The sequence below is a fragment of the Oncorhynchus gorbuscha genome, linkage group LG19 (genome assembly GCF_021184085.1).
Source record: "Oncorhynchus gorbuscha isolate QuinsamMale2020 ecotype Even-year linkage group LG19, OgorEven_v1.0, whole genome shotgun sequence".
NCBI lineage: Eukaryota > Metazoa > Chordata > Actinopteri > Salmoniformes > Salmonidae > Oncorhynchus > Oncorhynchus gorbuscha.
Window position 1 is genome coordinate 22,125,518 of NC_060191.1, and position 15,316 is coordinate 22,140,833.

Below are 15,316 nucleotides of genomic sequence, written 5' to 3' on the forward strand. Positions count from 1 at the left end.
AAGAAGAAGAAGAAGAAGAAGAGTCTATTGCAATGAGGATTCCGGCCATGTTTTTAGAGCTTTCTGACTTGGTGAGTATTTCTGTTCATAGATGTCACACTACCAGAGGTTTTGAATGCCACTTTTTTTCCCCATATTGCTAAATGAATGTTAAACTTCAGAACCATCCCTAGTATGTTTGAACTACATACTTTGACAGAACCCACTGTATACATTGACCAATCAAACAATCTAAAAGTCCCCCTTGTATATTTGTAGTAAACAAAATGAATTCAGTAAGAGATGGGCTAAAGTACGAGGAGAGAGAGAGGGGGAGGAAATACCAGTGCTAACCACATACCAGTTAGAAGTGGCAGCTTCACAGGTGCTGACAATCAACAGGGGGGGAGGAGTTAACATGCGGTGTTGGTGAAGTGTTGGTTACAAACCAACAACACATACCTGCTGTTAAAGCGTTCAGGGTGTCTCTCCCTCATCATGTGGAACCGATGTGCAATGGAAGCATCCTAAATAAGGGAGAGAAAATAACATGACTTTTATTTTGATACTCATTTATACAGTGGAAAAGGCCTATTAACCAATGGACACCAATGAACACACCTACTCATTCCATTTTTCCACTTTTTTGGTTGCTACATGATTCCATATGTGTTATTTCATAGTTTTGAGGTATTCACTATTATTCTACAATGTAGAAAATAGTAAAAATAAAGAAAAACCATGGAATGAGTAGGCGTGTCCAAACATTTGACTGGTACTGTATATTATGGGTATAAACCTAAATAAATATTTTCATTTTGAAATAAGCTACACAACTAAAATAGTTTAGATTTCTATTTGGGATATTGTTATTTCAATTAATTAATTGATGAGATATAAAGATGTCGCAAAATACAGGCAAGATGTTGGTACTAAAATCAATAAGATGGCTTTTTAACACCAATTAAAGTCAACTTCTTCCCCTCTGCTGATAAGCATCTCAGCCAACTTTCTATTGCACCCAAAAAACAACACATATGCCCGATGCATATTGATATGCCTAAACAGAACCAGGGTGTTTTTGAATTCCTGGCCAACTGGAAGGCGGGCGGTGGTTGAGGTTTGAGCCAGGGATGAGGGTATTGACAGAGAGCTTGACGAACAGCACGCCGTCTTTCCACACAGGCTAATTAATTAAACACACATTGCTCGTAATCACAGCTCCCAACGTACAGGATGCTGCCGGCTCCCCTGGCAACCAACTTGTTCTCTCTCTCTCTCTCTCTCTCTCTCTCTCTCTCTCTCTCTTACTCTCTCGCTCTTACTCTCTCTCTCTCTCTTTCTCTGACCCGGGGCTAGAAGTCTACCACATTGGTAGACTCACTGGCAGTGTTGGGTGTGAGTGTGTGTGTTTGCGTGCAGGCATGTGTGATGAGAATGACAGACTGTGAGATTGACAGCTACTCTATTAATCAAGAGAATCTAAGGCGTAAGTAAATCTGTGCGTGTTTGTTGAAAAATCTGTGTGTTCTATGAAATGCTACCAAAAAGTATACTACCCCTGGGCCAGAATTGCCCATGGTCTTTGTGAGTCACGATGATTGCCAAGTAAGAACAACAACTGACGAACAGTTGTCAACCACAAAAAAGGGGGAAAACTTCAGGAAACTTTTAGGGTTTGTTCCTATCCCCCCCCCCACTTGAGCAATCTGTTTTGACCCGCTCCATGTTGAGTGGCTCTATTGAAACGCCAGCCACAGGGAGGACCCCCTGCTAGCTCTCAGTACAACATGTAGGAGAAACCAACAAAAAAATCAATGCCGTTTTCTTGATGTCTTTTCAAGACTCTGTTAAATAAAGACCAAAGAATTTCCAAGATCCCCGCAGACTCGATTTATCTTCAACATGAGCCAGAAGAGGTGAGATGATGGATATATATCTGAAAGATTGGAACTTGATTTTCGTACAAACAGGACAATAACTGAAAACGAGAGAGCGAAAGGAAGGAGGAGTTGTTTGAAAATATACTGCAGCTCAGAAACCAGGGAGGATCCACTTCAAGTAACCTCCAAATTGAAGAAGGTACACTATAACCCTGTATACGGTATGTTGAATCAAATCAAAGCTAATTTTATTGGTCGCATACACATATTATGCAGATGTTATCACGGGTGTAGTGAAACACTTATGTTCCTAGCTCCAGCAGTGCAAAACAATACGTGCCAATCAAAAAAATACAAATAAAGGAATTAAGAAATATTAGAATGAGCAATGTTAGAGACTGGTGTGTATAGACATTATGGACAGTATATGAATGGAAAATGTGTGTACAGTAGTAGTTATATAGGACGTGCCTTGACTAGAATACAGTATATACATAAGAAGTAGATAAAACAGTATGTAAACATTATTAAAGTGACCAGTTATCACTGACTATGTACATAGGGCAGCAGTCTTGAGTACTGGGTGTTAGCCGGGTAGTAACAGTGACTAAAGTTCAGGGCAGGGCACTGGGCAGAGGCCAGCTAGTAGTGACTATTTAACAGTCTGATGGCCTGGAGATAGAAGCTGTTTCTCTGTCCCAGCTTTGATGCACTTGTACTGTCTCCAGATTGTGGCGGGGTGAACAGGCCATGGCTCGGGTGGCTAGGGTACTCAATGATCTTCTTGGCCTTCCTGTGACACCAGGTGCTCTAGATGCCAGCACCCTCTGGAATGCCCTGCAGTCCCGGACGGTGCAGTTCCAGGCGGTGATACAGCCCCACAGAGTGCTCTCAATGGTGCGCCTGTAGAAGTTCCTAAACTCCCTGTAGAAGTTCCCGTCAGTCTCGAACTGTAACTAGATGGACTGCTACGGCAACTACATTCCACTAAAGCTACTTTGTCACTTCGGGCCAATGTAATGTAGAGCGAATTCATATGTACATTAAGAGGACATTAACAGTAGATCATCTGAACTGATGATACAAACATCTTCAACCTCAATCCCCAAACAGCAGTCGGACAATGAAGTCTCTCTCTCTCTCTCTCTCTCTCTCACGCTCCCTCTCACTCATCTTGGGGCCGCCTTCAAATAATTACCATTGTAAAACTCTGGCACCCAAATTAATACAGTACATGTGTAATGTAATATGCCCTCATAGCTCAAAGTTTAGTCCAATTATGAGTGGTACTCAGGCAGCTGATGACTCTCCTTCACCGGGAGAGTAATGACTTTGACATGCGAGCCTGGGTCATTAGATGAACTGACTGCATCATCTTAGGACCTCCTCTGTGATTAGGTCTGTCCCTCAGCACACTAAGCCCTGATTGAGATCATTACACTTCACGTCACTTTTAACGTCCTCATAAAGGGATGGCGCCATTAATTCCATTCAACTGGACGGAATGGCTGGATTGGAAGGATAGGAACAGGAGGTGTGCTACAATAGTTGACGATGTGGTCGGATGATGGTCTATTGGGAAGACTTTATGACTTGTGTTTGGTGTAAATCTTGTAAAAATGGAAGAGGAAGTTGTAGGTGATCCTAGTACTTTGTGAAGTTTGACAGGAATGGTACGTTTTGAAATATACTCTCCCCATACAACACTTTTACCCATTCATTCACCGACCCCTGGGCTTGTACAAGTTCAAACAGACGCCTTTCGGTTTGTGCAATGCCCTAGCGACCTTTAACGCCTGATGCAATGGCAGGTTGATGCTTATTGTCATAAATCTTGCCCTGGAGACAGAAATTAGCCATTTCCACTAGCTGCAAAGTCAAAATTGGCTATATTGTAAAAATTCAGGACAACAAAAATGATATTTTTTGTCTTAATTTAAGGTTAGGTTTAAAATCAGATATTATGACTTTGTGGCTGTGCCAGCCAGTAACCGTTCTGCAGAGCTGCCTCCAATTGCAATAATGCCAATAAATGTCAACCTGTGACGCAATGCTTAGAATTGTTAAGATGAAAACAATGTGCACACTGTACATAAAATGTTTGAAATCCAAGAATAAGATGCTTATGATTACACTTTTCTGTGGCTCGACATAGTGAACCCTTCTGGTTACTACTGATCCTCCGAGTTTGACTCTACAGAAATGTCATTACAGAAACAATCTTTCTTCATCTGCATAATCTCTGAGGTAATTATTAGCTTGACTTGTTTTGTAATCATTATTGTATTCTGTGTTTTTTTTCCCCCCAACGGAAAGCAACATTTGATGTGAAATGTGACACAAAATATATCACACTCAATTCCATCGAGAGCTCAGAATCTTCCTAATCCCGGGCAAACAACTTCATTTGTCAACACGTTCGTTAGATACTAATCCCACCGTTAGAAGGCCATGAAAATAGTGTTATAACAACGAAGACGATTGTTTGCAATGGCTTAAAGTAATACTTCTGCTAAGGCTACTACTGTTGTTTGGTAGAAGGGTATTGCAATATCTGTGTATGCATTCCCGAAAACATGTTTTGCCTCAAGCCATGACGAATATTGAGGAATTATGAGAGAAAAGATCTCTACTTATTCCAATGCTTACGACCCCTTCGTCTGTTAAGTGGACCTACCTTCGTCAATACGGGACAAAGGCATTTATTTGACTAACATTTGTAAGGACATGCATCACTCATTTCCCCGTCTTGTTCGAATGTCACAACACCAAGACGCCGGAGTCTCCCAACCTGCAAATGTCAGTTACCATATTTCCCCTGACATTTATCAGTAATGACCCACATGAGCAGGGTGTAATCAGTGTCATTATGTTGAAGATGGACAGAGATGGGCCTGACTCTGCTGTAGACGAGTTTAAAGGTGCGTAACACCACGCAGATGCACAACATACTACATATTCTTCAACCAGAGGTCATTTAAGTTTAAGCACATCTCAATAAAGGCTTATTAACTAGCATTTGATCAAAACGAGTAAGATTACTCAGAAGAACATATGATTACGTTGCTGCTTTAAATTCGGTATACAGTGTTATCCAATTGAGGACTTTATATAGATTATTCGATTGAAATGGATGATTCACGATAAGCATGAAGTTGTCAGCCTTGTTGTTTTAGGCGAGAGCCTTAGATCTAACATGGCCCCTCTCCTATTGACTGGTCCAGTTTGTTGACCCACTGTTCTTGCTCAAAGGGATACGTTTTAGATATTTCGATATGTGTTTACTTATCTTGAAAGCCATCTATGGACATGGAGAGACTGCAATCCACACGTTCGTTTTGTTCAAACAGCCACTGCCAAGATTTGCTAGTATTAGGAAACACATTTTTCAAACCGCTTAACTATGCCTTTAATGTGACAAATGCTCTGTATATTAGTGTAGGCAACTCACCACCCCAATGGAGAAATAGTTGTTGACGATGCTGTAAGGCACAGGGTCTCCCCTCTCTTCCTTGTCCGTGGGTGTGACGTCAATCTTCCAGCGGTCCAACATCACCTCGGAGCTGTTCTCTATGTCCCTCAGGATGTTCAGAATGCTCTCTCCCTCATAACCTAACACAGAAACAACGTAGGTTAGCTTATGTCGGAGATAATACCTCAGAACATAAGCTAAAACACATTATAGTATAGGCCATAAGTATTTTAATATAACATTATTCTCAGGACTTTTAGCTATTCTAACTATTTATTTATACTGGTTTATTCCTCCATGAAAACATAGACAAAATAAAATATAGTCAAATCTAAATTCAATATCATGAATCATGTAATTGGACAAAAAAAAATAGAGTACACACATTTGTTTCCTTCATTTAAGAGGAATGATATAATTCATTAAACATTTTTTGCACACTTTGGGTCATTAAATTGCTAAACATACCTCCTCCCCATCGCAGACACCTTGCCAGGTCATTTCCTGTTCCAAGGGGAAGTACACACACAGGGGGGTTCCTGTCCAGATTGGCCTTATCTACACAAGAGGTACAACAAAAACATCCTACTTTAGTATTACTACTATGCCATTTATCAGACACTTTTATCCAGAGCAACTTACAGTCAAGCAGGGCTCCCGAGTGGCGCAGCAGTCTAAGGCATCACATCTCAGTGCTAGAGTCTCACTACAGAGCCTGGTTCGATTCCAGGCTGTATCACAACCGGCTGTGATTGGGAGTTCCATAGGGCCGCGCACAATTGGCCCAGCGTCGTCCGGGTTTGGCCGGGGCAGGCCGTCATTGTAAATAAGAATTTTTTCTTAACTGACTTGCCTAGTTAAATAAAGCATTTTACGTATGGGTGGTCCATGCTCCATGCTCTACCAACTGAGCTACAGAGGACCACACCCCTACATTCTGACCACAACAACAAAACTGAACACGAATCCACTTTAATATACTGTATCTTTATTTTATTTGATTTCACTTTGATTTGCCCAGGTCTCTGGGTAAAAAAAAAAAATCTCAGTCAGTGCAGCATGGTTATCTGACCATCACTCAAATCTAAAATCTGTGCAACAACAGATAGACGTTGACTCGACGTGAATGTCCAGTCTCACGGTCTATTTCTGGAGTACTGTAGCATTCATTCTGTCCATGTTATTACTTCTCTTTGTTTTGATTGATAAAAAATTGAGGCAATTTTTAAAGGCAGAACAAGGAATATGTCTTCGAGAAAAAATTGACTTCAGGCAGGCTGTTTCTCAAATGGCGACTAATATGCCGATTTTGAACTCACATAATCACCCTATTTTACCTCCCTTGAATGCGCAGGCTTGGACGTAATGAAAATATTTATATACAAATCATAAAAGTATATTTGATGATTTCTTGCAAAATAACGAGAGCACTGTTTATTTCAGCAAAGTAATACAACATAATAATAATCAAAACACACAAAAGATTTGACAGTACAGCACAAGGTTTTGAAGAGAGAACGATGAAATGTTAAGGAAAGGGGAAAACTGTTATAATGCAAAAGTTGTTATATTTACAATGTAAATACAATTTTGATTATGAAATTGTGAGGACCAAATTCATACTTAGGGCTAGTTCCATTCATCCCACTAGTATACTCTCACTAGTGTATACCAGGATGTGTTCACCAGTCTGTTCACCAGTGTAACACTGGTGTGGCAGTGGAAGTGGACACTCACCTATGAAATCCAGAATCCAACCGACGGTCCCATCCCCACCACAAGCTAACACTCTGAAATCTGGGACCTCTCGGAAGAAATTCAACCTTGAACACAACAAAAAAAATCCTATTCACAATATCAATCATGTAATGCAGGAAATAATCCCCTTTCAGAGTGAAACATAATATTTTCTTTATCTACTATAAATTCATTAAAGTCTTTAGACATTCTGCCCTGAAAGAATGTACTATTTTGTCCAATAGTAAATTGAACTCAAGGCTATCTTATTCAAAGGTACTGGAAGTGTTTGATCTCCATACTTATCCCTATTTTATCTCACATCTATACTGTAACTCTGATGCACTGGAGCGGCTCTGCAAAGGCCCCTATAATCTCACAAAATAACACAGATCACATTGACAATTATTCCTTCAGCCAGCTAGTCTGTTCAGAGGCTAATCGGATCAAGATGGCCAATGTTCAGTCCAACTTCTTCCGTTCCTTCACAATAACAAAGCCCTAACTGAATGAGGGAGCCTCCAAACCTCATATGGCGGATAAATTATTCGCTCAATTACTCTCCAACTGGGACTGCAAACCGTATTAGGTGCAAAACAGACGGCCGCGAACATGAAAGGCAACTTTGGGGATATTTAAATACCAAGAAACAAACACTTAATTTGGGCTAATTGCGTTAGCGCTAGTGCTAATTGACAGCAGTGTGTGCAACTGCCTCAGCCTGCTAGTGGCCACGGTGACCAGTCACCTTGTTAATGCCAACCGCATTACATACACTTCACCAAATATTAACAAGGTTACAGCCGGGCAAGGTCATCTGGAATGTTCCCAGCTAAAGATAGAGAGAGGCTTCTTCTGAGCGCAACACGTCTCTAAGAGCCTCGTCAATAAACATGGCCTTCCCAGCCAACAAAGCTCCAAACACAGAGAATCAACAGCGAAGACACAATATGGCCGACAAGGTCAATTTCAAATCTTACGACTGTGTAAGATAGATCTATGGAGTAAAGCCATTGTTTTGCCCCTCTGGGCCACTGTAATTATGAGCACAAACTAAACCGTCTACAAAAGTTTTTCCTCTTCGCTAACCAATTACATTCTGCTTTCAAAACCTAATCAAAATCAAGCAAAATTAGAGCACGGCAGTGACGTGTTCCTGCATTTCAGAATGCTCCCAAAGTAATGTGTCTACAACAGAAGGGGCGGAACCTTGTGCATCGACATGACCTGCTCATCTTCTTAACCATAGACACGGATAGTCCAACAACCCCAGACCCATGCCTGTGCAGCCTACAGCGGTATGCGTGATCACACATCAACATGCATCGCGTCACTCACAATATATCGCTATTGCCACCCACTGTAACCACTACTAGACTCAAGCACAGTGTTGTTGTCTCACTGCTTGTGATCTCTGATCTCACCTTTCAATCACGTCTGCATATGAATCCTGATTGAGTGAGAGGCTCAATTTGAGAGACCTCCCTTGCATGAGATGTTGGATATTATGACTGGGCAACAGCGGAATACATTAGGGCTTTGTAAACAGTCGCTCATCCACCACTCTGATTCCACATGTAACTTGAGGATAATAATGATAGTTGAATCATGACTGTATAGTGTTCTGTGCACTTTAGGTGATGTTGCGGAGTCTGTGTGAGATGATTAGAGCAGAACTTACCCAGGCATGGGTCCGTTCTTGGCCAGGTTGTATACCTGCCGAGGGTTTAAGAGGTACTGGAATTTTCTGTAGATCCTGGTGGAGAGGAGAGGATAAACAAGGAAAGGAAGAAAGAAGAGGATGAAATTGTGACAGCCAGCAATACAGTGTTGAGTTGACCCACAGACACCTAATGAAACATCTCCCCCTTACAGCTACCACAGAACATCTGGATTGTGAAGAAAAGTCCAAATGCAAACACTTAACTGAAATGTGATGAACTGAACCCCTGTACATTGTCTGTATGCCATTTTGCTACAGTATGATTGACAGCTCCAATGCCCTATCCCAGTGTCATTGTCAGCAACTGGGAGGGCTATAGGAAGAAGTCATTAGAAAGACTAATTCATTTTCATTTACATTTCATTATATCAACTGGCTCAAGTCATGTTTTGATCTCATCATTTAAACAAATGAGGACTGGAGTAATAAGGAGTAGAATGAATATGTTCAGTAATAACCCAATTAGGCCCTGGTTTAAAGAAGGAGGTTTAACCTATACACTGACCACCAGGGATGTGACAGTCAACGACAGCGCCATCTAAGAACCTCTGCTGAACCAGGCAGGAGTCCGTAGGTACATGTTATTGTGTTTCTATTTGACTAACTAAGCCTTGAGCACTCCGTGTGCAGCCGGGCTACGCAGCTCTTTGATTGAAGAGCAGTTCTGAGAATGGCTTTTTACAAAGAGGTAGAGCGTGGGGAGAGAGTGTGCTTACCTGTCGCCCTGCTTCCCTCCACTCTTTGGATTCACAAACACGAGCAGAGGATGAGTTCCCTCTATTGTTGTGATCTATAGGAAAATATATCAAAACAGAAAGCGATTTCAGTCCAATTGCTTATAATGTAGTAGGCTGATCTTACGTTAAAGTATAGCGTAAAATCATTATTATAAACTGTGAATAAAAAATATGTATATTTATATATATTCTAGTTACTGGTATCGACAATTAAAAGTTCAAACATTTCTCATGTGAACCACAGACAAACAAAATCCCAGGAAATCAACTGAACAATACCCCTCCTAATTCAAGTTATAACCTTCACCATCTCCTGATTGGAAGAAGCAGTTTGAGTCTTGAGTGACACGGGGGCTATCCTTAGAGACAAGCCCCTCTATCGCTACCTCTGGCAGAGCAGTGGCTAGAGAGAAGCAGTAGGCCTCTACCACAGAGGAGGCAGCCAGGGCTGAGGCGAGGCATAAACAAAACAAGCCCTAATCGCAGGCTGTAGCCTACGAGTTGGCCTTCCTGCCGCTCAGTGGCGGGTCGGCGGTGACAGTGCGCCCGTGCAGCTCCCTGACACAGATGAAGCTCTTAACTCTCCGTCTGCTATCCCAGCAGGCCGAGCGGTGGATTAATGAGCTCCCTGTCCAGCCAGGAGTGATCCATTACTTCCTCTAATTATAAATAATAATCCTGATTATTATGCTGGTTAGCCGGAGAAGGCAGAGATGGATGTGGCGGGGAGATGATTCAGGTTGATTGTCACCGGTTGTCTGTCTGTTAGATATTAGGGAGGATTTGGATGGAGCTGATTCTTGTTTTGTTCACCAGTAGAAACTAATCTCATATTAATCCTAACAGAGTAATTTTATATTATCCTGCGCCCATCAAAGTCTAAATTGTGGTTAGAATCGAAATTTCAATTTAAAGTACACATTTTTCACTAAATTCTACTAAATGTTATCCTGGTGCTTCTATAGAAGAAAAAGAAAAATGTTTGGATTGTCACTTGTAGTCCTTGGCCATCCACTGTGACTGAGTTGGCTCTCTGCATCTTCCCTCTGCCCCCTGATTGGCTGGATCTGGAATCTTTCCTCACCATAGACTGTCTTTCCTGGGGGTCAAAGTGCACAGACATCTTGAAAACAATCTAATGCACGTTATCAAAAATATGGGAAACTGTGATCTACGTATGATAAAGCTATCCTGTGGTAAATTTGTATATAAGCAGAATATGGTATCATGTTGAAAGTTAAATTCACCAGTATAACAGGACAGATTGTGTTGGGGGGCAGGACATGGTCCTTCAGTGGTCCACAGTCACACTCAGGTTTCACATGGGAGGCACACTTATTATGAAGCTGGATGAGGGGAATCAATTACAACCATATTAGTATCAGGGTGACATTCAAGATCATAAAATATTATTCAATGTTACCTTTCATTCGATTGTCATTTGTAATTTGATAATATAGTCCAGTTCCTTTAAAATGTATGGGGACAATAAAATATAACGTTCAGTTTGTATCAGCTAAGTAGAATTGTTTTTAGCTAAACGCCAAGTGCTGTTGAGTAAAAAGCAAGAGCATGTTGTGTAATTTACAATAACACAACTCCTAACATTGGGTTTATTTAAAAAAGACTGATATCAAAACACATTTTAACTGTGGTTTATTTTCCATTTGCAGAATACTGGAAATAACTGTTACTTGGTGTAAATTGGTAAAGTGAGAGGACTCGGATAAAAGGTGCAAAAAATAAATCATAAACAGCAAGATACAGTGGAAAATAATGAGGAGGTGGCTGATTCTCCTGGGGGGGTGGGGAGGGAGGGGGGTTGTACCGTGATTTGGCACCACACACAGTGAAGCCCAGTCAGACCCTGGTAACACTTAATGGTTTTGTGACACTTGTCACACTTGGTCGGGCAGTTTCCCTCCACCCAGAAATGGTGCATCACCTGTGGAGCGAGAAACAGAGAGAAACAGAGGAGGAAAGCAGAACAGACAACAAGTGAGATATCCATAATAGTAAAGAAAGAAAGAAAAATGTAACAATGTTGTTTGTGTATTGGGCATGTATTTAAACCAGACTAAATATTGTAATTAGCTATGCTTAATATCAGAATGACTTGTTTAATTCCATTAGTGGGGAAGGAGCCCTGGATCTAAGCTCCGTGGAGCATCGCTGATCCGATCGTGCCGATTAGTAAACACTCCAATTGGATGCACCTCTATGTTTTTCTTGCTCTTGACGTAGGTTTTGATGCACGACAGAGGAGCACGGGCCACACAGCGCTCATGGACAGTGTACTTGCAGACTGGGAGAGGTGGAACACACATTTTGACAACAACAAAAAACATCACAAAAACAATTAAAAAATTGCAAACATTAAATTGAGGTTGGAGATTCACATTTTCAGGGGGCGATTTGGATCACAAAAATGCCTTCTTAATGATGAAAAAGTGTATGAATGGCAAAAATGAGAGTAGACATGAGGAAACAAGTGTTACTGTTACCATACTCACATGAGCAGCACAGCCCTTGCTTGCCCAGGCCTATAAGCATGTTCAGACACAGGTTACAGTAGGCAGGCTTGTTGAAGTGCTTCAGTCTCCACACATGCTGCCCATCGTCTTTCACATTCTAAAGGGAAGATGATTGATTGGTTAATTATTGACTGGATAATTGGGTCATTCGTTATATCAAATCAAAATGTATTTATATAGCCCTTCGTACATCAGCTGATATCTCAAAGTGCTGTACAGAAAGAAACCCAGCCTAAAACCCCAAACAGCAAGCAATGCAGGTGTATATGGCAGATATAAATAGGCCATGTAAAACAAACATGCCTCTCTGACATGTACAATAAGGATTCACATCGGCTCTATTCGTGGCATTTTGATCTGCAGCGTTCGACAACGTTTGGCAACTGAATGTGGCCCATGTGAAAGATTTTGCTAATTTTTTACTGTTCTCCAAAGCCATCAACTTTAGTGGGGAGGATTGCCCGGGTTCTTCCCTTTAATCCTGTGTCATTAATCATGTCATCTATTATGTCAATCACAGCAAAATGACAGTCTGACGACACTGTAAGAAACTGTCTCATTAGCATTGTGATAAGTGACGGCTTGTTCAAGATCATTGAAGACAAGGCAGCAAAAAACTGAAAAGATGACTCCATCTAGTGGACAAAGAGAGCTAGGACAACAGTGGTGCCATCTGACGAAGCTATTGGGTAGTTAGGCAGTGGTGGGAATGTCCAGACCTTGTACCTGATTCACAAAATAGGGCCCACCCCAAACATGCTGTGCTGGCTCAAATATTTTTTTCCCCACATTGTCCTTTCCAGCACGGTTACAGCAACTATGGTGGACGAGGAACCAGGCTGGCCTAACACAGCTGGCTTTGGCTCGGTTTGGCCTGGTAGTGTGAATCAGGCTACAGAGGGTTTAAAGGCCCAGTGCAGTCAAAATGATGTTTTGTCTGTGTTTTGTATCATATTATACAACAGCTGATGAAAATAACACTGTAAATTTGTTTCTGTGTTATTTCCTGATAGTTGGGTCGTTCCACCAATCCGGTGCCTGTAAAAAAGTGCAACTTGGTCAAAAAAGACGTTTGTTTTCACCTCATGTTAACACTTACATTTACATTTAAGTCATTTAGCAGACGCTCTTATCCAGAGCGACTTACAAATTGGTGCATTCACCTTATGACATCCAGTGGAACAGCCACTTTACAATAGTGCATCTAAATATTTTAAGGGGGGTGAGAAGGATTACTTTATCCTATCGTAGGTATTCCTTAAAGAGGTGGGGTTTCAGGTGTCTCCGGAAGGTGGTGATTGACTCCGCTGTCCTGGCGTCGTGAGGGAGTTTGTTCCACCATTGGGGAGCCAGAGCAGCGAACAGTTTTGACTGGGCTGAGCGGAAACTGTACTTCCTCAATGGTAGGGAAGCGAGCAGGCCAGAGGTGGATGAACGCAGTGCCCTTATTTGGGTGTAGGGCCTGATCAGAGCCTGGAGGTACTGAGAATGTTAACATTCTGAAACAAAGAGCACATGCTTTCTCAAGAGGTAAAATAACAAAAACGACTAAGGTAAGTACCTATTATGTGTCAAATAAAGTAACAGAGTGGAATGTAACAGGAATGACGATTTCATCTTAAATCAGCCATAAATCCCTGTGTGGCATGAGGAATGCAAGTTTGTTGTGTGCAACAGGGAGTGGCAACTGAATGCAAGCTTCATAAAAAAATGTAACATCTAAAACATTTCTAGCCTGGGTTGATGTGTTACGCCCGACCAGCTCCTTTTTCTACCACAAAACACCAGAAAAATCGGCAAAAAGAGTAGAACCAGCTCTCCTGCTTGTACACTATTTGATGACTATTTGATGTTCATTGTTTCTTTAGAAAAACATTTTTCCAAAGGAGGAGTTTCACCATATTGAAACAAGTTCAGTTCACGCAACAGGTTTCTCCTGAAAATGAGGGAAATGCGTAAATGAATCACTAATCACAAAAAAACCATCATCTTCAGAGATGACTTTGTCAAAGCAACAAAAATAACTAGGGCTTTACAATAATGATACTGTGATACATTTTGGGATGAAGTAGATTTAAATCTTCATAGAAGTGACACAGGGTGGATGGAGGGACGTGAAAATGCCTTTATTCATATTAAAAATACGATATATTGAATTCCTCATGTGGTCTATATTAAAGGGCACTTCATTTAATATAACATTATTTTAAAATTCAATATTGGTGCACAATTCCTACTTAAAATATTAACGGGACACGTAAAAGGCACCCACTTTGTGTAACGACCCAGTTGCTGGTTGAAAATGCAATCTAGGGGGCCTCCCGGGTGGCTGTGCCACCAAAGACTCTGGGATCACGCCCAGGCTCTGTCGCAGCCGGCCGAGGCCGGGAGGTCCGTGGGGCGATGTACAACTGGCCTAGCATTGTTAGGGAGGGTTCGGCCAGTAGGGATATCCTTGTCTCATCGTGCACCAGCGACTCCTGTGACTGGCCGGGCGCAGTGTACGCTAACCAGGTCACCAGGTGCGGCTGGCCAGGTGCGGCTGGCCAGGTGCGGCTGGCCAGGTGCCAGGTCACCAGGTGCGGCTGGCTTCCGGGTTGGATGCGTGCAGTGTTAAAGAGTGTTAAAGCAGTGCGGCTTGGTCGGGTTGTGTTTCGGAGGACACATGGTTGGGTTGTGTTTCAGAGGACGCATGGCTTTCAACCTTGGTCTCTCCCGAGCCCGTACGGGAGTTGTAGCGAAGAGACAAGATAGTAACTACTAACAATTGGATACCACGAAATTGGGGAGAAAAGGGGGTAAAATTTCAAAAGAAAAGAAAATGCAATCTGCGCAGGATCAACAGTTTTTGCTTGAATGGCAGTAAATAAGTTACCAATAACAAAGAGACTTCCAAACCTGCCTGCAGCTGGTTTTAGCTAAATTCTTGCTTGAGAGGTACTTGCAGTCCTGCACACACTCTGGCCATCCAGGACCAGAACTGGATACTTCAGAGCCATACATAGACAATCGCTTTGGCTCCGGTCTAGAACATTTGCCATTGAAAGTAACAACAGTGATGATGTTTCGGTAACACATTCGTGACTACTCACCGTCTCTAGGCCCAGTAGCACCAGCAGGGGGATGGTCGTGCTGCCTCCCTGGATCCACTCCTCCAGAGACACTGTGCCGTCATGGTCATAGTCAATCTCCTGCATCATCTCCTGCAGAATCTACTCACAACCAATCAGAGACAGTACAGTGGGATCGGT

The 15,316-nt window shown here is 41.9% G+C and overlaps 1 protein-coding gene across 5 annotated transcripts in view; it reads right to left on the bottom strand.

Moving 5' to 3' along the window:
• The window catches only part of LOC124005609 (diacylglycerol kinase beta-like), a 60,588-nt gene that overhangs the window by 24,992 nt on the left and 20,280 nt on the right, over nt 1-15,316 (bottom strand). For all 5 annotated transcript variants that reach the window (XM_046315022.1, XM_046315023.1, XM_046315021.1 and 2 more), the window contains 12 exons: nt 15,158-15,277; nt 12,045-12,162; nt 11,748-11,836; nt 11,360-11,476; nt 10,779-10,877; nt 10,526-10,630; nt 9,511-9,584; nt 8,753-8,827; nt 7,072-7,157; nt 5,803-5,892; nt 5,314-5,474; nt 442-506 (listed from right to left, as the gene is read on the bottom strand). In XM_046315022.1, the coding sequence (XP_046170978.1) occupies nt 442-506; nt 5,314-5,474; nt 5,803-5,892; nt 7,072-7,157; nt 8,753-8,827; nt 9,511-9,584; nt 10,526-10,630; nt 10,779-10,877; nt 11,360-11,476; nt 11,748-11,836; nt 12,045-12,162; nt 15,158-15,277 (1,199 nt within the window). The remainder of the gene's footprint in view (nt 1-441; nt 507-5,313; nt 5,475-5,802; nt 5,893-7,071; nt 7,158-8,752; nt 8,828-9,510; nt 9,585-10,525; nt 10,631-10,778; nt 10,878-11,359; nt 11,477-11,747; nt 11,837-12,044; nt 12,163-15,157; nt 15,278-15,316) is intronic.